At 43.3% G+C, this 22,380-nt stretch overlaps 2 protein-coding genes across 3 annotated transcripts in view; both read left to right on the plus strand.

Moving 5' to 3' along the window:
- LOC123960356 (scavenger receptor cysteine-rich type 1 protein M130-like) overlaps positions 1-22,380 on the plus strand; it is a 549,618-nt gene that overhangs the window by 50,133 nt on the left and 477,105 nt on the right. The window lies entirely within an intron of this gene.
- LOC123960213 (signal recognition particle 19 kDa protein-like) overlaps positions 3,698-22,380 on the plus strand; it is a 31,275-nt gene continuing 12,592 nt past the window's right edge. The window contains exons 1-5 of one of the 2 annotated variants that reach the window (XR_006822462.1): positions 3,698-3,889; positions 5,180-5,255; positions 6,651-6,722; positions 6,807-6,915; positions 8,059-8,250. Coding sequence is in view for 1 of the 2 variants with exons in the window: in XM_046034859.1 (XP_045890815.1) it covers positions 3,852-3,889; positions 5,180-5,255; positions 6,651-6,722; positions 6,807-6,915; positions 8,059-8,189 (426 nt within the window). In the remaining variant the exon portion in view is untranslated. Of the gene's footprint in view, positions 3,890-5,179; positions 5,256-6,650; positions 6,723-6,806; positions 6,916-8,058; positions 9,665-22,380 lie in introns of those variants that run through there. The other variant, XM_046034859.1, reaches the window with a different exon arrangement.

Raw genomic sequence — 22,380 nt, forward strand, 5'->3', positions numbered from 1 at the left:
GGAAGGATGACGCCTTGGAAGGAGGCGAAGGAGACGATACGCTGATAGGAGGGAATGGAGACGACATCCTGATCGGTGACTTGGGAGACGACACTCTTTATGGAGAAGATGGAAATGACACTATGATGGGAAACTCTGGCAGGGACGTCTTCATTCCTGGACCAGGGGCCGATCTAGTGGACGGGGGTCCTGGCAGAGACACTGTTCTGTACCGAGGTGATCACGACACGGGTAAAGGGGTTTATGTTAACCTGCTGACTGGACAAGGCCACTATGCTGATGCTGAGGGGGACGTGTTGAAGGACGTGGAGAATGTCGTTGGCACCATCTATTCTGATATCTTGGTGTCCGGCTACGAAAGTGCTCTTCTCAAAGGCTCGGATGGCGATGACATCCTGGTGTCCACTGGGGGTGATTACCTGGTCGGAGGTGATGGAAATGACCTTTACATGTTGGCCTTCCACGATGGTTCAGTCATCATTAACAACTGTGCAAAGGACAACGCCACAGACGTCTTGTACGTGAGCTCTTGGTCAACACCAAGATTTGACTGCCGACCTTTACCTGACAGAGTTCTGCTGACTTTCTTTGGACAAAACCAAACTACAGTTAAAGTTTCACTGGAAGGCTGGATCAGTGATGATCATGAGTGTGGTCATTTGAAGTTGGTTTTCAGAGAGGTGGTGGTGTCAGTGGACAGGATGCTACAAGAGTGTCAGTTAAGACACAAGGAAGCAGTTTGGTCTTTATCCATAAGTTGTGTTGTCTGCATCAGTCTTCTGCTCTTCCACTGTTTTTTCATTTTACAATCATGCAGAAAATCACTATCAAGGGCGCGACAAGAAAAGCAGCAGGAACAAGCAGAAACAAATGTTGATGCGGGATCAGTTTCCTTGATGGCTGATGTGATCACTTAGTGCAAGAAGACTAACAACACAAGAGGGCAATAAAATAAACTTATTTCGCCACCTGACAAAGAGCTAAAAATAGTTTTCGTTATTTTGTCACATTGGCAAGAATATCATTAACGCATTTCATTATCTGTGGTTTAATCTTCTTTTATGGTTTGTAGTTGTCTGTTGTTTGCTTGTTGTTATATGCATTTATACTACTGTATAATTACAAACCTTGTTTTCTGGTTAGATGCACGGTGTCTGAATTCGATCACATTTGGTAATCGATCAGCGAGATGCAGAGAAACTTTCCCCTTATAATACATCCTCGATCTTAATTACATAGCTGGTTATATAGAGAGGATCATAACACTGGACTCGCCGCTGTCATTGTAGAAAATCAGGACAAAACAACTGTCTGTGAAACAGCTTTAGAGTCAAGTCTGATGAAGAAACACCTATTTTGCACTGATGTTCACCAGTTTCCTCACTAAAAAATCAGTGCCGATTGTTTCAGAACTGCAGTTGGGGTAACTGGGAAAATGAGTCTTTGATATTTGGGTGCATTTCACCTTTAGGCCAACTATCAATGCCAGTTATTTGGAAGTCTAAACAAAGGTAAATATAACATTATTACCCCAATCATCTAACATCTAACCTACAGGTTGACGTGTGTTCCTGTTTTAATTATAATGGGATGTGATGAGGCTGAACAACTGGGGTGATTTAAGAACAGGAAGGTTGAGACGTCCTTAACCCTTATTGTCCAGCTGTTTCCAACTGAGCTCAGGTCCTCATTTCCTACAGAGACTGCGGTGAGAACAATATTTGGTGCTAATTGAGCAAAATCTTCTAGCATCATAGAAATCCTGTTAATCTTTCACTTGAAGAAACCTTCTCCAATAGGATAAAAACCGCCCAGAAACCAAGCAAAAACAGAAGTGTAGCTCTGCTCAGCTTCAAGTTAAACGTGATCCAGTTGGAGACTCCATCCCTCCAGAACAACCTTATGAGTACTTTATTTATACTGTCAGTTAAATCATATCAACTTTATGTTGTGCTTTGATTTTAATGTTTGACATTTTTATTGTAACCAAAATCATTTAACTGTTACTGAACTCAAATGTTTCATAATCATATAAAATAATTTTAAGAATCCTTTATTCTTTGAAATAAAACTATTAAAATTATTATTTGTGTTGAAAGATTAATTTTAATGTCCTTCCATCTCTAAGAGCCCGTGTCCACCAAAACCTTTATTTCTGATGCCAGCATCTTTTTTCAATTAATTCCAAGGCGCTGAGCATCTTTTCCGCGCTGGGTTGGCGAGAGTTGAAAAATGGCGAGAGTTGAAAAATGTTCAACTTTGGGGAAAACACTGCGCTCGTCAATGGCACTTTTTACCCAGCTGTCCAATCACAGTAGAGGAGGGGCGGGACAAATACCACTCCTAAGCAAAGGTTACTATCCTGGCGAGTCCGTCCTCTCTCTCTACCTGCTTCAGCCTTCTCTTTATACAGAGCAAGTACTCTACTCCATGTTGATATTTTTACATCCAGTAAAGTTAGGTAGGAGTACTACAACCACAGATTTTGTGTATCATAGCAACCAAAGCAGTCGGAAAAAACGCTGTGCCTCAAAAACGCCCGCTAGCGCTCCCTGTTGGCCGTTTTCAGAAGAGCAGCTGCCGTTTTCAGCTGGCAAAAAACGCTTTGGTGGACACGGGCCCTAACTCTAGAGAAAAAGGCTCAGTGGCTGAAATAAATGCTGAGGTGTTCAGGGTGGTGTGGTGACTGATGAGACTGTCCTCAGACCCGAAGACACAGGTTCAACTAGAGACAGAAGTTGAGTCAGCTGAGATTCAGAATCCTTGTGGGTCACATGGTTCATGTTCCAGTGTGATTTACAGTCACTCAACTACAGGGCAGGGCAGCTCTAACCAACACCTCCAATCTCGACTCATTGATTGGACCCCAGGTTGGCTGACTCCTGACTGCAGTTAGCTTTTGGCGAAGTCATTGGCCTAGAGGTTCACAATTTTTACACCCTGCACTGTGAATGTGAACACGGTGTGTTCAATAAAAACATATACTTCTTTGTGTGGTATTAGTTTAAGCAAATTGTGTTTGTCTACTGTTGTATTAGAAGATCAGATCACATCTTATTCGGCCGTCATCAAGTCCGCTGCTGTTCCAATTGCAGAATGACGGACTGCGTGCTCCCGTTCCTCAGAGTTTGTACTCCTGAGCCGAACTTGCCAAATCCGAGCTTTAAAGTACAGAAGTCTGAACTTGGCGAACTCGGTATTGAGAAACAGCCGGTGTCGTGGGTAGTAGTCACTCTATCCTGACTGACAGGTTGCCATGGTAACAACTTGTCACTCACAAGGTAGCCCCGCCCTGAAACTCTGCTTTATGTTTTAAAATAAATGGGACCATAATTTACTAAATGAACATCATGCTGTGTTGAAGAAGACTTGAAACTAGTGACTGAGAACATAAACTCATCAGGAAAGTGTTTTCTGAGGGAATAAATCAGCTGAGAAGTAGAAACATTTTATTTCTAATGGAGCCGGACTTCTGTTTGACAGTTTTACTGTTTTATTTACTTTATTCAATGAACTGTCTGTATGTAATGAATTGTTCTTTTGTAATTTATTTGTAGCTTTGGCAATATTGTTGTTTTAGATTCATGCCAATATTACTGAAATGAATTTTGTCTCTCTGGCCGCAAATCCTGGTTCAGTAGCTGCTATTTTATTTTATTTTTTTGTCTATGGTACCTGCACATTGTCCGGTGCACTCTGTGCACTGAATCCAGCGCACCTATCGGTTGTCAACAGTCAGTGCAGCGGCCGTATGGCGGCGTGTTTCACGGCACAAATCAAACCGTGTCGTGTGTCTCTGGATCCAACCGAGAGTCGACCTGCAGTCACAGAAACAACCGAACTAACCAACAATGGCTCATCTGACTGAAAACCCCGCTGATAAAGAGAGGTGAGTTCTCCTGAAAGCTAGCCTGTTAGCCTAAGCTAAGCTACAGCTAACAACTCCCATAGAAGATTTAGGAATTTAAGGATAATTTGGGTTTCTGCTAATGTAATTTGCTTATTGCTTGCTACTGTACTGAACGGTTCCACATAGAAGGGCCACTCTTCAATTCGGCATACATTTAATTTGGGTTTATAGCTTTTAATCCACCCAAAAACGTTTTGTTTTGGTGTTCACGGGTCGCAAAGGTAACTTACAACCCCTAACGTTAAGTTAGCTAAACTAGTGAAGTATTAAGGGATTGTGGGAGTCGCTATCTGGCGGGTAAATCCTGTTAAATGTTTATGTTAGTAAAACCTGTTTAACACTATACCTCTTTAGAATAAGCGTTCCTAATAAGTTAGAAAGTGAGATTTTTCTAGATCTTTGACAGAAACCGTGGCACATGTTAAAGTGTCTTAGTTTTGACATTAAGTTTGGTGAATCCAGACGACTCTGGCATGACATGTATAAAGGGTCCTGTTTTAGATCTAAGATCAATATTTGGTCACAAATCGATTCCACCGACGTTATATTGTTTTTTTTTTTGACTGAAGACGACGAAGGACAACTTCTCAGAGCTTAGCCAAGGATTTGGACAACTGCTAGTTAGTTTTTTCTCCACTTTATTGATAAATCACTTGGTCTAGAAATCTGACTTCTATAAATTTTTTACATTTTCTGAACCTAAAACAGTTATCAGAATATTTGCCAATGAATTTTCTGTGGATTGAGTAATGAGCTCTGATGCTGTTTCATAACAAACTGTTGTTGTAGATTTAATGATCGTGGAAACACATTGTAGTCAGTAGTAGCCAGTGCCTTATTTTATTTATGTTCATGGAAAACACACATTGCTCAACATCACTGTAAACGTGCATGATGTTAAATTCATCCATTAAAACAGCAATAACACGACGACGTAGGATCAGAATGAGGAGAAAGTAAAACTCGAAGCTGCATCAGACAAAGTTTGACATGATCAGTACAAAGCAGGTAAACATGAAATCACAGGAGACAGAGACGGTCTGACAGCACAAAGCTTCAGCTTTAGAGAACGTGTTTCTCTGTTTTCTGACATTTAATAGTTAAAAAGATTAATGGATTTATCTGAAAGTCATCGTTCTGAGTTCAGCAAGATGATGCACACAGGATGCGTACAGCGCACTGTATATATAGTGTCATGTCGTGGAAATCTCGACACATCTCTGCATGCGAGCAGCGTGCCCGTGGTCAGTCTGTCTGTCTGTGTTTCAGGTTCATCTGCATCTACCCGGTCTACATCAACAGCAAGAAGACGCTGGCTGAAGGACGAAGGATCCCCGCAGAGAAGGTGACGCTTTTTCCTTTCCGCCATGTTTCACCAGCTCAACAGCAGGTTGTTATTAGCAGGAACCGAACGGTGCGTTCAAGGACGCTCCCTGATGTAGTGCTGCATGATTCTGGTCTAAATCACGATTTTCTTTACTGTGCACTTTACAAAGCTCCTGTCACACACCGTGCTCGCTCCGCCTCACAGTAACAGACCAGCTCTGTCTTGTCTAGTGTCGGTTACTGTGTGGTGCAAGTTGAATTATTGCGACTTTGTTTTTAGCACCTTCATCTGTATACTCTTAGAAACATTTAGAGAGCAGGGCTGCAAATGGCCGATAAATAATGCCGATATCAAAACAAAGAAAAGTCATGTATAACCCGGTCTAATCTACATGTTGTCTCAGCCAGGGAACGGGTAGTTTCAGATGAAACTTTATTAATGAATGAAACAGAAACAAACTTTGGGTTCTGCTGTAGGTTTCAGATCGTGGCTGCTGTTTAAAGGAGAGCGGCGTTCAGTCTGTCAGACGCCGTTCAGCTGCGTTATTCTCTGCAGTATAACGCTGTTAGATTAGAGCTGCCGTCATTCAGGAAAAACGTGTTCACATTTAACAAAGACTCCAAACTAACTCTTTCACCACCTTCCATAAACTCACAAGAGGGAGCACCTTTCACCAGCAGCTCACTATCAGACCGATTCACTATCACTACTCTTAAATCTCCTTGTTCAGGCTTGAGAGTTGTCGGTAAACCATTTCTCCCAACTCTAAACTCCAGCAGGTGACCAGCTGCTTCAGTCTGTCGCTCAGAGCAGGTAGCATGAAGAACAGCTGTTGATCTCTACCGAGCTGTCTCTTGTTTCGCTGTGGAGACCGGAGCCGGACCTTTTAGAGCTCCGCTGGATGTTTTACCCGGCGGGCGACAGAGATTTCTTGCCTTTTTGTGATATTTCAGGTTGTTGTACTGTACTTTGTGGCGTCTCTCTCTTAATTAACCGCCGTCTTCGTCTGTGAATCTGGTCCAACGCCGCAGATCTGGTGGAGGATGCATTTATTTGGTCTTCCTAAAGACCAAAGCAGATCTCCCGACTAATGCAGAATTACTGGCACGTGAAGATGAGACAGCGAGGTGTAAATATATAACTAACGATTATTTTCAGAATCGATTAGCCGTTAATTCGATAAAATGTTAACCTTCAAATTGCCTCATTTGTCCAACCAACAGTCCAAAACCAAAAAGAGTTTTCGTTTACTGTCATTGTCACGTTCTGCATTTGTGCTAACAATAGAAAAATAAAGAAAAACGATTATTAGATTAGATTCCACACTCCTGTCACTGAGTGCTGGAGGGGTTTGGTTTGTATTGTTATAATGTTTGGAGGAGAAGTCCATGAAGTGGTGCCGTGTGTCTGCAGGCTGTGGAGAACCCGTCCTGCTCTGAGATCAGAGACGTCCTGACGGCGGCGGGGATGAACGTCTACATGGAGGTAAAACGAAAACTCCCTCAGAGAAACAAATACGACACACACACTTCATCAGGGGGTTAAAGTGCCTGTGTGTGTGTTTTCCAGAACAAGCTGCACCCCAGGGAGCTGAACCGGGACGTCCAGTTCAGAGGCCGGGTCAGGGTCCAGGTGAAGGAGGCCGACGGCAGCTTCTGTCAGGACAAGTTCTCCTCCCGTGAGTCCTGCACACGCTCTGCTCTGTTTGTGTGATGAAGTAACGGCTTGCTTTTCAGGAGCTGCTTGGTCCAAATCCTGACGTCCTGATTCAGAAACAGTTTCTAAACTTAAATTATTGATCCGACACAAAGTTTAACTCATTTTTAATGCATCCTGGGAATTCTGAGGGACGGACGTAGGCTGTGCATAAGTCCATGTGTAGCAGGTACACCTACTGGTAAGAAAACAAATAATTAGTGATGTTGCGTCTGAAACTGGAACTCGTTAAGTCCTTTCAGCGAACCGCTGCTTCGGAGCTTGTAACGTCACTAGTGACGTTAGTATGAAGCAAACATGCTGGTTCACTCAGGTAGTGAAACACGTGGCTGCTTTGACAGGCCGCTCCGGGTTTCACACATTTGAATGTCAGTTTGTCAAACTATGTCAATTTACTGATTGTTCAGCCAGCTGAACTGAACAGCAGGCAAGAACTGCTATGGAACACTTTTGTACCTTTACTTGAGTAGAATTTTGACTTTTATGGTAAATCTAGTATTTCTACTTCTCTGAGGTAAAGGGAAAGTGTACTATATTTAAAGCCAATCACTTGACCATCTTCCAATTAGATGGTGAGGTAGCAGAGTTGGAGTTCTGGTGTGGGGTTCAAGTCCTGCTCAGGGAATCTATTTGTTTTTGTCAAACAGAACAAATTTGCCATTAATGAGACCGAGCAAGGTCTCGCCGTCAAGTGTCAATTATGATTCCTGCTGCTAATGGCTTTGTCTCCTCGTCCTGGTGAATTTTAGGGCCAAAATATGAGAAACGGGTCGTAACCACAACACTGAAATTAAGGCTGAAATGAGAATCGCAGTTTTTCTCTCCAGAGCTTTAAAAGCACAGTCACTGAGTGCAGTAAAACTTCCTCTGGGTTTAACATATTAGCCGGATTGCATTTTGTGGTTGTCAGCGTTGTTGCATCGCATCTTCACCGGCAGATGGTGCTGTGCATTTTCTGAACGCAGGACGCAGAGCGCTTCATTTGGCCATCACTACTAATAACTAGCATGTGGGCCCCGTGATTATGCTCCGCCCCCCCTGTGCTGAGAGTCTAGCTCAGGATCGGCCACGCGGCCTGTTTTTATCGTCTCTTTCCCTCCCGCAGGTAAAGACGTGATGATGTACGTAGCGGAGATGATCCCTAAACTAAAGACCCGGACCCAGAAGAGCGGAGGAGGAGACACCAGCGCTCAGCAGGGAGAGGGCGGAAAGAAGAGCAAGAAGAAGAAGAAATAGACTCAAAGAGAGAACTTTTTATTTTAAATTCATTTGAAACGTGCAGAATCAAACCCTGGACATCTTATTTTGTTGTTCAGCCGTCAGTCTGTGGGGAGGAAACGTTACGCATATAGTTACGAGTATAGGCTTAGTTGTCAAGGGACACACTCTTAGAATGTTTGCTGGAAAACGACTTTCCACAACTCCACCAAACTCAAAATGTTATCCGACAAACACTGACATACACAGACTGAGGGCACACACTGATCCAGCAGTTGGTGTTGGTTGGAGTTGGTCGATATTTTAGCCCATTTTAACTATCTCTGGCACTTCAACTGAAATTTTAATTGGTATCATTGTTTACTGTTTACATTTTAATTGCTTTCATCTATTAAGATTCTCTTAAGCATCTCTTATCTAAGTTAAAGACTGAAGTGTATGATTGACAAGTGCTTACTGTAACATTGTGCTAATACTGTCTCCTAAACCTCTGCACATAAAGTAGAAAGCATAAAGTAAGCACTTCAGTTAAATATTTTGCAATATCTCATCTTGTATGAGATATTTTACTTTTATACATGAAAATCTTGACCTGCAGGTGGCAAGTGTTTGTGTTCTTGTTCTTGTGTTACATTTCAGTAGTTTTGCAAATCACAATCGACAAGCTCTCTGATGAGAGACGCCACGAGAGGATTCAGGCTGGTGGTTTTTCTTTGGAGCCTCTTGCCAGATTTCCGGCTGATCTGTGACTTTGGCATTTGGTGCCATCAGGGTTGATTCTCAGTATGAACCAGCAGGAATATATTATATCTCAAACCAGTGTTTGCCCCACTCGGTGCAGAATGCACTTTAATGCTAACTATTTAAAACATACTGCTGATGCAGAAAGTCAGGGGAACAGAGAGAGTGTGTTGTAGGGTTGTGGGTGTAGGTGTAAGGTATACTTTGTCACATCAGTCCAATCCTAACACATAAACATCACATCTTCCTAATGTCCTCGTTTCTGTTACTGTTACCATGCTAGCACCAGCCGTAATATTGACAACTGGAGTTAGGGTTCATTTATGATGGACAAACCTCTAAATGAACTCCAGTGTACTGGCCGCATCTTCCTGGTACTGCTCATTGAATACATAGTAGCAGCCAAACAGGACAGCTAATGCTGATGAGAAATCCTCTTGGATGATGGCTGGATGATGATTCTTCCCTCCAAAGTCAACCTCCATGTTTTTGCTTGGAGAACAGAGTCCCCTGTAACAGACACCAGCACAGCATGCTCAATATGGTCAGCCTATGGGTAAAAATCATACCATAACAGGACTTAAAACGATGGGTGATGATGAGGTTAAAGGTGGTGTTGTAATGCCTACATTATACTGAAATATTTTTATAGTTTTAAATAAAATTAACAACATGCATATTACGTATCAGACCATGTTATATTACTCATGCCATATTATGCCATGAAATAAAAATAAACTTTTGTAAAGGTTTTTGTGTGGTACCTGTGTTGCTGAGTAAACTTCAGTTGCTGAGGGAGGTTGAGAGACACTGGTGTGTGTTCGTGTATATGGGGTCAGTATGTAACTGAGTCAGGAGATGTTGGGGGTAGAGGTTGGTTGGTAACGAAAGCTGCCACCATATGTCACCTGCCACCAGATCAGCCAATAGCTACATTCTACCAGTAGAGGGCACTTGCTATGCCTATTCCTAACATGTAGAATTCAAATACTTATAATACAAAATGCCAATATTTGGACATCCATCAAAAACACTACTGAATACCCATATACAAAAATTGGTTTGGTTAGTCTTTAAAAAGATGGCATAGCACATAAAAAACGAGACCTCACAAGCTATATGACAATAAAGGAGACCCCCCAGCTAATCCTCATATCAGTCGTATTATAGATTAATCAGATCATTTCAGCCTTACCAAGTGCGATTAGCCTTGGGGGGTTTGGCACAAGGAGGCTGCCAACTACGTCGGCTGGAGTTGCAGTGACCTAAGTGCAGCAATTAACAAAAAGTTGGAAGAAATTCATTACACACACATACGCAGTGTTTCCCACAGATAGACTTTACATGACAGGCCGCCCAGGTATATTTGGGGACCCAATTTAGCATTTTGCAGAGAAACAGAGACAGATGCTATGTATTACGTTACAAGACGAGGACACAGAGGAGTACAAATCTGTTAAAGTGACAGTGAACACACCAGTGCAGATGTCATTCGTTAGCTGCCACGTTTTGTTCTTTATAAGCTACGTTGTTAACAAGCCTCAACCACATGTGGTGCACATGCTTCTGTAAAAAACTAATTGCAGGTGCAAAAATCGAAAAGGCAAGTTATGTGTCTCTTTGCTGATTTTATAAAACATGCTGCTAATGGAGAAAGTCAACAGAGCAGTCACATGAAATGTCAAACTATGACCCTAATCACAATAAATCTTTTGTATAAACAATGTTCAAATTAACATTAACACTTACATCAACCGTTCTTCGAGTTCAGCAGTGCTGGGAGGGGGGTGGGTATTGATAGCATATCGCTGAGAAGCATATGTGATCTTCATCAATTCTTCCACCTGGCCACGGTCTGCTGCTCTGGGTCCCTCTTGAGAAATGAATCATTTCCTTTCTTTTTTCCTCTATTGACTCAGGAGTCTCATCTTCAGGGAGGTCAAGTGGATGCCAACTGATGCAACCATAGCCATCTGTTTTTGAACATTTGGATGCTGTGTTCTCGCTGCTGGGTGTAGACTCCATGTCATTGATTGGACGCTTTTGTTTTCTAACTCTAACCAGTGTGTTGTCACGATTGACATGTTCAACCCTTGTTTTTATCTGATTTAACAAGGAGCCATAACCACAACCAATTAACTCTCCTTCCATTGTTACATCCGCAAAGCTTTTAGGAGACTTTTCAGTGATTCTTCTTGCAATTTCTGAACACTGGCCTCTCGTAGGGTTCAAACATTTATCCCTGATCGAGTCCACAACCCTTCTCACCAAAGCTATACGCTCCTGCTTTCTGGGTCGCTGGCCTTGCGCGACACACTGTCGCAAATTTGGTGGCATTTTCTCCCATGAAACTTCAGAAGATGTTACCCAGTCAGAGATCTGAATAGGGACATTGCTTTGTAGGCCTGAAGATGAAGTTCCTGCTGCAGAGTTGCCAAGCTGGACAGATGTATGATTGTCACGCCCTGTGTGAGGAATAAAGACATCTTTACTTTATTATTGCATGTGTTGTTTGGGCATTTTTAAGCAGTATGTACGCTTTTAAACCCAAAGCTGAAATATCGTCTACATATGCTCAAGAAATAGGCATTATACTGACCACAGGACTATGTGAGTACCTTGCTATGCAGGCATTTTATTTCTGATACAGCCCTATCAGATTCGCTCTAGTACCAACTCACTGACACCAAGATATCATGTTTGTTGTCTAGTGGAAATTTTTAGATAAAGCATGGGACTAGCGATCCTGGACATGTTGAGATTCTGCTTGCTGTCTAACTAATTTTATATGGTAACCAGTGGAGTTGCTCCCTGGTGGCCGTTCGATAGAATGTGGGTTTAAGGGACGCCTCACTTCTCAGACCCAGAGGTTCCCGCTTGAGTGGACCCCACTCATTGAAATGAATGATAATGTTCGATGTATAAATAGACAAATGTTTATCAACTGTTTTATAAGATTATACTATATGCCCTCCAAATTCAATATAGCCACCTAAATGCAGTTTGTATTTTTTTGTGGATACTTTAGCCCCTTTTCAACTGCACGGTAGCAGCTCCACTCGCCTCTACTTATTTTGGTTTTCCATTGTGTAATAGTTGCACCTGTACCTGCTACCAGGTAATTTTTTTCGTATTACCTCCATCGAGGTTACAAGCGAGCTGAGGGATACTAAAATGTAACGTGAAAACACAGTAGACTGTTGATTGGTCAGAGAGAATCGTCACTATTCACTGCATCATCACTGCGTGCGCCTGACAGAGGCAAGCAACAGAAAGTTTTATATTTTACAGTTTTTTTCCGTTATTTCATTACTAAATCCACTTCTGAGTTTTTCTATGTTTTGAGGTGAGAAATCAGCTGTGTAGATTTCAAATATTGACAGTTTTATGAAAAGTGATGGCGGAACAAAAATGTGCTTCAAAGTTTTCGGAGTTGAGGAGGAGCATGTGAGGCCGGCCAGCCGCCCGCTCACAGAGCCCTCTGCTCCCGCCGTCACACAGACCGCTGCAGCAACAACGGCAGAGGAAAACACAGCTGGAAGGTTTTCATACCGCTTATCTGTCTTTACATTCTGAGGAACGTTGAACCGTTTTAACTTAAATCAAGAGACGTTACGTTGCAGCAGTTGTGTGTGGCGTCGCGATGACAACCAGCTACATTGAAGGGTACTATCTCTGGGTATCTGCAATGGAAAACGGAGGAAGGCCAAACCGCGGCGAGGCGAGCTGGTTCTGTTAATGGAAAGGGGCTTTTGCTTACCTGGTATAGGTGAACCTTATACAGTACAATGAGGAAACTGCATTGGCTTCTTGTAACCCTCACCTCCTAAAATGTCCCTTTCAGTCAAAATGTGTTTATATTAGGGCCCAACCCCTGGCAAACAAACTATATACAAATATACACCATGTATTCAGAACCGCCAGACGCGGACCTCTGTATTTTCCACACCAATATTTTGGATGCAAACCATAACAACATTCCACATGACACAAAGACCAGATATGAGACAGTGTAAATGCCACCACAACACTGACGTCAACACGCCACGTGCTAATTTAAAAGTACAAGACAGAGCAACACCTGTATGGGTCTTGTAGTCCTCACAAGTAAAGACAGAAAAAAACAACATATTGATTGATTGATTTTTATTTAGAAGGGACCATGTGCAATTAATAACATAAATGTAAACATTTGATGCAATACACCAGAGTTAGCCTTAGGCTAATTTACATCTGCAGTCCCCAATATCCTGATATCTTGTGATTAATGAGGAACGATAGTGTTTTAAGCAGATAGAGTCCTCAAACACAAAGATTTGCATATTCACCTTCCTGACAGATTGTATGCATAACTATTAGTAACATTAATTATTATTACCTGTCAGATACAAAATGTTGTGGTTCTTGGGTTTTTCCAGTTTACAAAAAAGCATTTCTAGTCTTAACAGTCTCCAATATTGTAAATGAAAGAATATTGTACTGTTAACATGGTTGTCACTGGTATTTCTTACCTCTGTTTTCAAGATAGTGTATGAGTCTTCAGCCAGCAATAAGCGGAATAATATCTATAATGTCTTCAAATGTAACAAACTGAAGTTCGCAATCCGTCTTCACACCAATACCAGCCCAATGTGTTATGAGATTGTTATAATCTCTCTCTCTTGAAGCGTTGGTAGTGCCTTTCCGATGACGTCCTCCATTGAGTCAGTATGTTTTCATTTACCTTAGACAGAATGATGCAAAGGCACAAGATTAACATCAATCGTACAAAGACAGTGGGTAGTAGTCAGCCAGGGCCTCCACACTGACACACTTAAGAAATGCATAAGTCAAGGAGGCAGTGCACACCCAGGTCCACTAATGGCACTGATTGGTATTTTTCAATGACAAAATAAACATTTGATGTTTGTCAAAATCAGTGCAATTTTTCCAAAGGTGTATCCCATGTCACTGTCCTCCATAACTACAAAGATTTCTGGTATTTGGTGCCCTTGTAAGTAACAGCTGCTGTCACTAATGTGGCCTCACTGATGCCTTTCAACCTAACAGCTTCCTGGATGTCAAGGTTGTATAAGTGGCTATCAAAATCAGCTTGCTGCATTTGAAGATGTGATGTAAAGAGACTGCCAGCTTGAAGATAGGCCTGCAGAAGCTGGTGTCTCTCTGCCAGAGTACTGTTTAGGTTTTTGAAGTTATGTTAGGTTCCACTGAAAAGGATTCAAGTGCGGACACAATGGTATGAGGACACAGGCTGAATTTATTAATGTGCACAGAGAGAGAGCCAAAGGGTTGGATTTCCAGGCATGGAGAGAATCCGACGAGAGCTGTTCGGGTTCAACTGGGATACATGGAAGGTGGGGTGAATCCTCATGGACCGAGGCAGGTTGAGTCTGACAGCCGAGGGGTTGATGATTCTTTCGACCGTGAAGGGACCAATGAACCTCCTTGGAAAATGAATTTTCTAGATTCTGACCTGAGAGAGATGTTTCTGGTAGATAACCAAACCCTCTGACCTTGTTTATATTCGGGAGCTGGGATCCTATGCCGGTCTGCCAGGCGATGGTTGATCTCCGTAGACCTGAGGAGGGCCGCCCGAGTGTCCCTCCAGACCTTGCGACAGCGGCAGAGGTGGTGTTGGACTGAGGGCACCGTGCGGTCTCTCTCCTGGGCCGGGAACAGAGGGGGCTTGTAACCCAGAGAGGCCTCAAATGGAGACAGACCCATGGCTGCGCTGACGAGGAAATTATGGGCGTATTCGACCCAAGCCAGGTGAGAACTCCAAGAATGGGTGTTCTGGGCAGCGACACATCGTAGGGACGCCTCCAGGTCTTGGTTGACCATCTCAGCTTGTCCGTTTGTCTGAGGATGGAAACCAGAGGAGAGACTGACAGAGGCGCCCAGTGACTGGCAAAACTCACTCCATACCTTGGAAACAAACTGAGGGCCTCTGTCCGACACGATGTCCGGGGGAATTCCATGAAGGCAGAACACATGCTGGACGAGGAGGTCAGCGGTCTCACGAGCTGTGGGCAACTTGGGTAGAGAGACAAAGTGGACAGCCTTGGAAAAGCGATCTACAATGGTGAGTATGGTGTTGTTACCTAGGGATGGGGACAGGCCGGTGACAAAGTCCAGGGCAATGTGAGACCACGGTCGACCAGGCACTGGTAATGGATGGAGCTCACTGAAGGGGGGGCGATGAGAAGATTTCTCCCGGGCGCAGACCGTGCAGGCTGACACAAACTCCGTGTATCAGCCTCCATGGTGGGCCACCAGAAACTCCTCTTCAGCAGGGACAGGGTCCTCCGGTAGCCGGGGTGGCAGGCAAAACGGGTGTTGTGGACCCACTGCAGGACCTGAGAGCGGACGGGATCGGGGACAAACAAACTGTTAGCAGGACCGTTACCTGGGTCTGGGTGGGTGCGTTGGGCCTCCCTTATAACTGACTCAATCTCCCAGGAAATGGCCGCCACCACACAGCTGGACGGCAGAATGGTGTCAGGGCTGGGAGTATCCGTAAGCGAGTGAAACTTCCTGGAGAGGGCATCTGGTTTCGTGTTCATAGAGCCGGGTCTGTAAGTCAGGAGAAGGTTTAAATCGACCGAAAAACAAAGCCCAACGTGCCTGTCGAGAGTTGAGCCTCTTGGCGGTTTGAATGTAGGGAAGGTTGCAAGGTTTCTGTGATCAGTCCGTACAATGAAGGGCTGTTCAGTGCCTTCTAGCCAATGCCGCCACTCCTCCAACGCCAACTTCACCGCCAGAAGTTCCTGGTTACCTACATTGTAGTTCCTCTCCGCGGGGGTTAGTCGGCGTGGGAAGAAAGCACAAGGGTGCATCTTCTGACCGGGGCCAGAGAGCTGGGACAGTACGGCCCTCACCCCGCTGTCCGACGCCCCAACATCAACGATAAACTGCTTGGTGGGATCAGGATGCACTAGGATAGGTGCTGACGTGAACAGGGATTTTAACCTGTCAAAGGCAAGCTGGGCCTCTGGCAGCCAGGAGAAAGGTGATTTGGTGGAGGTTAGTCTGGTAAGGGGTGCTGCGACCCTACTGTAATGTCTGACAAATCTACGGTAGAAGTTAGCGAATCCCAAAAATTGTTGTAACTGTTTGCGGGAACCCGGAACGGGCTACCCTACCACAGCCTGGATCTTGGCCGGGTCCGCCTGCATCTGCCCCTGCCCAATGATGAAGCCCAAAAAACTCACAGAACTGGAGTGGAATTCACACTTCTCGGCCTTGACATAAAGCCTGTTCTCCAGCAACCGCTGAAGAACCTGGCAGACGTGGGAAACATGCTCAACAGGATTCCTGGAAACCCTGCACCAACGGGAGATGAAGAGGAGCAGATCAGGCCAGTCTTAAGGGAGTCACGGATGTAAGTCTCCATGGCCTCCCTCTCAGGGCAAGAGAGGTTGTAGCTGGATGGAAGTGGGGCACCGGGGAGCAGTTTGATCTCGCAGTCGTAAGGTCTGTGAGGTGGGAGAGATAGCGCAAGATCCTTGCTGAACACTCTTCAGGTCATGAGAGTTGGGGGGGACGCGGATTGCAGACAAGAGGAAGAGCAGTAGGGGCTCCAGCCCAGAATCTTGCCGGTGACCCAGTCGACATGGGGATTGTGAAGTTTGAGCCAGGGATACCCTAAAATGATAGGGGTCTGAGATGACGTCAAATTGGATGTCTTCATGGTGGTTTCCAGATAACACTAATTTGAGAGGTTTGGTAGACTCTGTAACATGGGCTAGGAGGCAGCCATCTATGGCCCGGGCTGTACAGGGCTCCGGGAGGGGTACTAGAGGGAAGTTAGACTGAACGGCCAGACTTCTATCAATAAAATTACCCTCTGCACCGGAATCAATAAGAGCTTGGAGTGGCAGGGAAAACGAGGGCATGCATAAAGTGGCAGGGATTAACAGTCGAAGGGGTTTGTTAGTGGGGCTAAGGTGTTGTCCCCTCAGTACGCCCACGCCTACTGAAGGGCCCAGCCTTTTGGCCGAACCGGGCATGAGGAAACAAAGTGACCCTTGCTGCCACAATAGAGGCACTCACCCTGACTGCGTCTGCGGGAGTGTTCCTCCGGTGTCAGCCGGGCCCGGCCCAACTGCATGGGCTCTGGTAGAGAGCTGCAAGTGGGTTGTGGCCCCGTGGCAGAGACTAGGAAGGGGGGAGAATCGTAGGTGAGTGGACGACGAGGCTGAGGGTCTGTTTTGGGGCGGTTAGCGCGCTCCCTCCGCCGCTCACGCAGGCGGTTGTCGAGCCGGATAGACAGAGAGATTAATGAATTCAAACTGGAAGGCTCATCCCGTGAAGCTAATTCGTCCTTAACTACTTCACTTAGTCCCTTCCTGAATGCACCCCGCAGCGCCGCATCATTCCAGCCTGCGTCAGCGGCCAGGGTTCTGAGAAGTCAGCCACAGAGCGGGCTCCCTGCCGGAGCTCCAACAGGCGGCGGGATGTGTCACCGCAGTGATCGGGGTGATCAAAAACATCTCGGAGCATTGCCTCAAACTGGGGAAGAGACAGGGCTGTAATCGGGGTATTGACACTTACAGCTTCTGCCCAGGCTATATGCTCTCCCTCTTAACAGGCCTAGAATATAGCGTACCTTAGTGGGGTCTGAGGCGAAGGTCCGCGGCCGTTGGGAGAACACCATGGCGCACTGAAGCAGGAAACCACGGCACAGGGAAAACTCGCCGGAGAAAGGCTCAGGGTCGGGGGTATAGGATTCAGACGGAGCAGAGGGCAGGGGAGCGGGTCTCGGACAAGTGCGGACACACCGGGAACACGAGGAAAAGAGGGGAAGGCAAAGCCAACCCTTAACAAGTTATGCAGTTTTCTTGCACACTGCTTGAAAAATGTATGCTTGCTTTCAAAGCGCAAAGTCCACAACCGAATTAGTGGACCAAAATGAAGTGTGAGTTCTGGATAGTGCAGTAAGAAATCATGCTTAGGTTTCAACGATGTAGCTGGAAACAATGAGGCTCTAGACTCAATATACTGCTCAATGACAACTCTCAAATATGCTACCTGGTTAGCATGTATTTTGGGGACCGTCACCATATTAACTATCTCTCGTAGCTGCAGGCACAACTGCCAAATCTCATCCTCCAGTGGATTTTTAATGCGATCGCCTATGAGCAGTGGGAGTAAACGGAGGAAACACCAGTTCTGAGCTGCATTGCCCCCCAAACGTTGGCTGTCTGCCCGCACTTCACATGGCTTATTGTTGACATCCGTCCCGGCATACTTAAAAGTAGATATGTTTCTGTTCAGCTGACTGTAAGTGAAATGCTTTCCCACCGTGACAAGCTGCTTGATGTAGAGAGACAGATCTGGTGAAACAACACCTTCAAAAAGGTCGTGTCCCAAGCATGGTGGGAGTCCTGGGTAACAAACATGAAAGTGTTTCAGGCTATTAAACATAGAGTCATATTTTATGCCATGGACAACAGCTAACTGAGGGTTCATGGAAAGCTCATTAACAGAGTTCTTATAACTTTCCTTTGTGCGTGGGAGGCCTAATTCAGTAGGAGCATTTTGAAAAGTCTCTCTGTCTATAACACAGTAACGACAGAAATATTTACTTTTACTGAAGTTCTCTGTGAAGCCGCCAATCATGTGAGAGCCAAGGTTATCTCCAGCTATTGCAAGCACTGCCCCTTGAATCATTTGACCATTGTCCAGCTCCATCCCTGCCTCTTCAAGATCCATCAAATCTCTTACAAGAGGAGCAAACACTTTCTCTTGCCCAAAAAACTGTAAATCTACCTCTTTACAAAGCATAACATGCTGTATGGGATCTATAGAGGATCTATTTTGAGGAGAGATTTCTGACAGGGACATGTAAACAGCAAGTTGCTTGTGCTTTTTTCTTCCCGAGCCAAGAGGGTTTACCACTTCAAAGGAATCGTGGTACAAAATAATGGACACTGAGGACATACAGTGGTGAAAAGTTTCTGTCCCTTTAAATTTCCTGCCATCTCTTACATCCTCCAGTAAATGTGGATCATCTGATCTGTGTGTCTTTGCTTCAGTGTACTGTGCTTTGAAAGACTCTTGGCTCAGAAGAGCTTTGAGGGTCTCGCTCATTGGAACATATTGCACAAAGCAGTCCTTTCCTTTGGTGTTTTTACCCAGATACACTTGTTTCGGTGCCACATATTTAAAATTCCTCTTGAAATATGTCTTCCGGGTTTCATCAGAACTAAATACTCCCTCATTATACAACCTCAGAAGTTTGCTCTTGTTTAGACCAGCTATGATGTTATCAATATCAATTGCTGACACATTGAGCTTTGTTAATTCATCTCTCAGTTTTGAAAAAATATGTTCCAAGTTACTGTCATGTACCACCAAGTCTGAATAGTGGTGGCAGGTAGCAGCATTTTAGCTTGCATCCTCAAATAGAACAGTGCCAAATCTCAAAATTTACAAGACTGTGATCATGGATGTCACTGTTCCAACGTTCCAGCTAGCGGCATCTGTATGCACTTGTGCAGGGTTCTCCACACAGTGTCTGTGTTTCCTGCTGATGTGGGATGTGAAGGATGACTTTACATGAAAGTTTTTTTCACAGCTGGGAAAGGGGCAGGTGATCTTTTTCCCATCTCTTATATGCCATTTTAAATGGTCACACAAGTTGAGCAAATTGGGAGATGTATGCTCACAACCCGCAATCGGACAAATCACTGCATCCGTCTGAGCAGGTCTAACGGTAACTTTACAGCTAACCGTCTGTTTATTAGGCTGTGTGTGCTTCCGACACATGTGTGACTTAAGGCCAGACAATGTCTGAAAAATGCAAGGAAAGTCGGCAAACCACAGCCGAACCCAGAATTAGCCTGGTTCCTGTGCATTATGACATGGTGGTAAAATCTGGAAAGCGTTCGCCCTGAAAAATGACACTGTTTACACACAAATGACGCTACCATCTTGACAGCGCAAGTTAATTTAGGAGCCAAACAACGCTGGTTAGTTAATGTTACATTACCGGGTTTTTTATTGTATATCTGTCTGTTTAAAAAATGTTTAACGTCACGTTGAGTAGCTGAACTGAGTTGATTTTACTCACCAGTTGACGTCGGACGTGTTAACGTTATAGCTAACGTTGTCAGCGACCATCCGTCCAACAAGACTCCGAAGACACGTCGCAATTCACGGCCCAGACTACAAACTGAAAAAATAAAAAAACAAAAGATGGACTTCAAACAAGAAAATACTGCTTTACCATGAGCAAACGTTAACTTTTCAAATACTAACGTTACCGTTACTCCTTAAGTTAAACTTCCGTCAAGTCAGTCAGCCAGCCTCTAACGTACAACAGTTAACCGTTGGAGGTTAGCTAACGGTTAGAGGCAGACGGACACAAGTGACGTAGCGTTATAACATTGAAATATTTAAAAATTAAACAAACAAAAAAAAAAAACGGTTAAAACTTTTGGTATAATGCTAACAGGAATATTTAAATAATCAATAATACATTGTTTGATAACCAGCTAACATTAGGCTTTTACATTTTAAGCTTAACTTAATGTTAGATAAACTTTAAGTTACCATAACATTACACAGTTAAGTTAATGTTAACCACTATCTTTTTATCTTCTAACGTAGCTAAGGTTAGAACTGTATGACAGCAAGTTACCCTGGCTAGAAGTAAATATATTTATAAATGTAATAAAATACATACATAAAATAATGAAATTAATAGAAATTGCTTACTTACATTTATGTTGAGTTGTTTTTTTTTCTCCTTTGTCCTTTTACCGCCACTTACAACAAAAAACAAATCCCTCCCATTGGTCATTTTTTGCGGGCAGCTTTATTACTGTAAATGCATTTACAGTAGAGAAGAATTACAGTAGTGAGGGAATAGTTTCCCATAATCCTTTGCTATTTACAGTAATATACTGTAAAGTATATATCTGGTATTTTACTGTACATATTACAGTAAAATACTGTTCAAAATACAAAAATCAGTTACAGTGTATGTTTTTAGTCATCCATTATGATAAATCCATAGCAATAGTTTGGATTTTTTTTGTCTCTAAAAGATCAGAAAGTTGTTCCCATGATGATTAGGTGTGCAACTAACGATCATTTCCCTGGTCAAATGGATTTAATTAGTTTTGTCAATAACAAGTTTTCTCAAAGCTCAAGGGGACGTCCCCAAATGTCTTGTTTGGAATCATAGAATCCTTTATTTCCCCCCCTAAATTACTTTAATTATCAGAATCATTGATGATTAATTTAAAAGTCAACAATTAATCGATTAATCGTTGCAGCTCTAAGGAAGATATCCAGCAGTGTCCAAGGTCTTCAAATGTCTGTTTTAAAGACGGCGACAGTCCAAAACTAAATATTCAGTTTGCTGCGATAGAAAACTGGGAAGCAGAAAATGTTCGGCTCAAACCATCAACCTAATATCAAAAACATACGTTGATTGATGGACTAATCGTTTTTGAATATTACAGTCTTGTTTAAACTTTTACAGTATCAGGCTTTACAATTCACGTAATCTTCATGAATGAACAAATATATAATTTAAATACAATGTATGCTCCTTATTACCTGGATTATTGTTAAAGTGAGCTCTGGTCGCAGCTTCTCCAACGTCTCAGATTTTCGGCTTCTCTTTTCTTTTAAATGTTTAAAAACTCTGTAAACGGAAGATTTTATGGTTTTGAACTGTTGGTCGGACAAAACGAGACATCACTTTCAGCTCTGAAGATATTGTTTTAAACTGAGTGAATTTAAACTGGCGACCTGTCCAGGGTGTACCTCACCTTTCGCCCGATGTCAGCTGGGACCCCCCACTGAGCAAGAGACGTCTGTGGACATACAAAACAGGTTGATATCACGTCCGTCCGTCCAGGCCATAATCTAAACGTCCACTGACAGCCAGAACTAGTTGAGAAAAGACGTTCATACTGGCTATAATCTGGACGTCCGGTGACATCCAGAAACAGTCCATAAATGACAGAAAATATGTTTAGGCCACAAAAATGTCAACAAATCAAAAAAAGATGTTCACAATGCGGCTATAGCCAGAAATGACAGAAAAAAAAAGAAAAAGAAAATAGAGACAGCATGGCTAAAGGCTATTTTTTTATTATTATTTAAATGATTGTAAGAAAACTACAACAAAACAAAAAAACATTAAAAACCATCATCACAACATTACCACATTAGAGTCCCTCAGTCCAGACTAATTTAAGTCTTTCAATCCAGATTAAGTGCAAGTCTTACACAGCCACTGTTCTTATAGCTTTTCAGTTTTTAGATAACTCAATAGACTCATTTTCATTAAATGTTTAAATCTTATTGCATTTAAAAAATTTACATTTGTGAATGTGAAATTTAAATAACAGAAAAGCAAGGTTTATAAAATAAATATCACTTATTCACATGAAAACTAAAATTATTTCTATATGTAAATCCAAAGTCAGGATTCACATAACATTTGATA

This window comes from Micropterus dolomieu, linkage group LG21 (assembly GCF_021292245.1).
Source record: "Micropterus dolomieu isolate WLL.071019.BEF.003 ecotype Adirondacks linkage group LG21, ASM2129224v1, whole genome shotgun sequence".
Lineage (NCBI taxonomy): Eukaryota > Metazoa > Chordata > Actinopteri > Centrarchiformes > Centrarchidae > Micropterus > Micropterus dolomieu.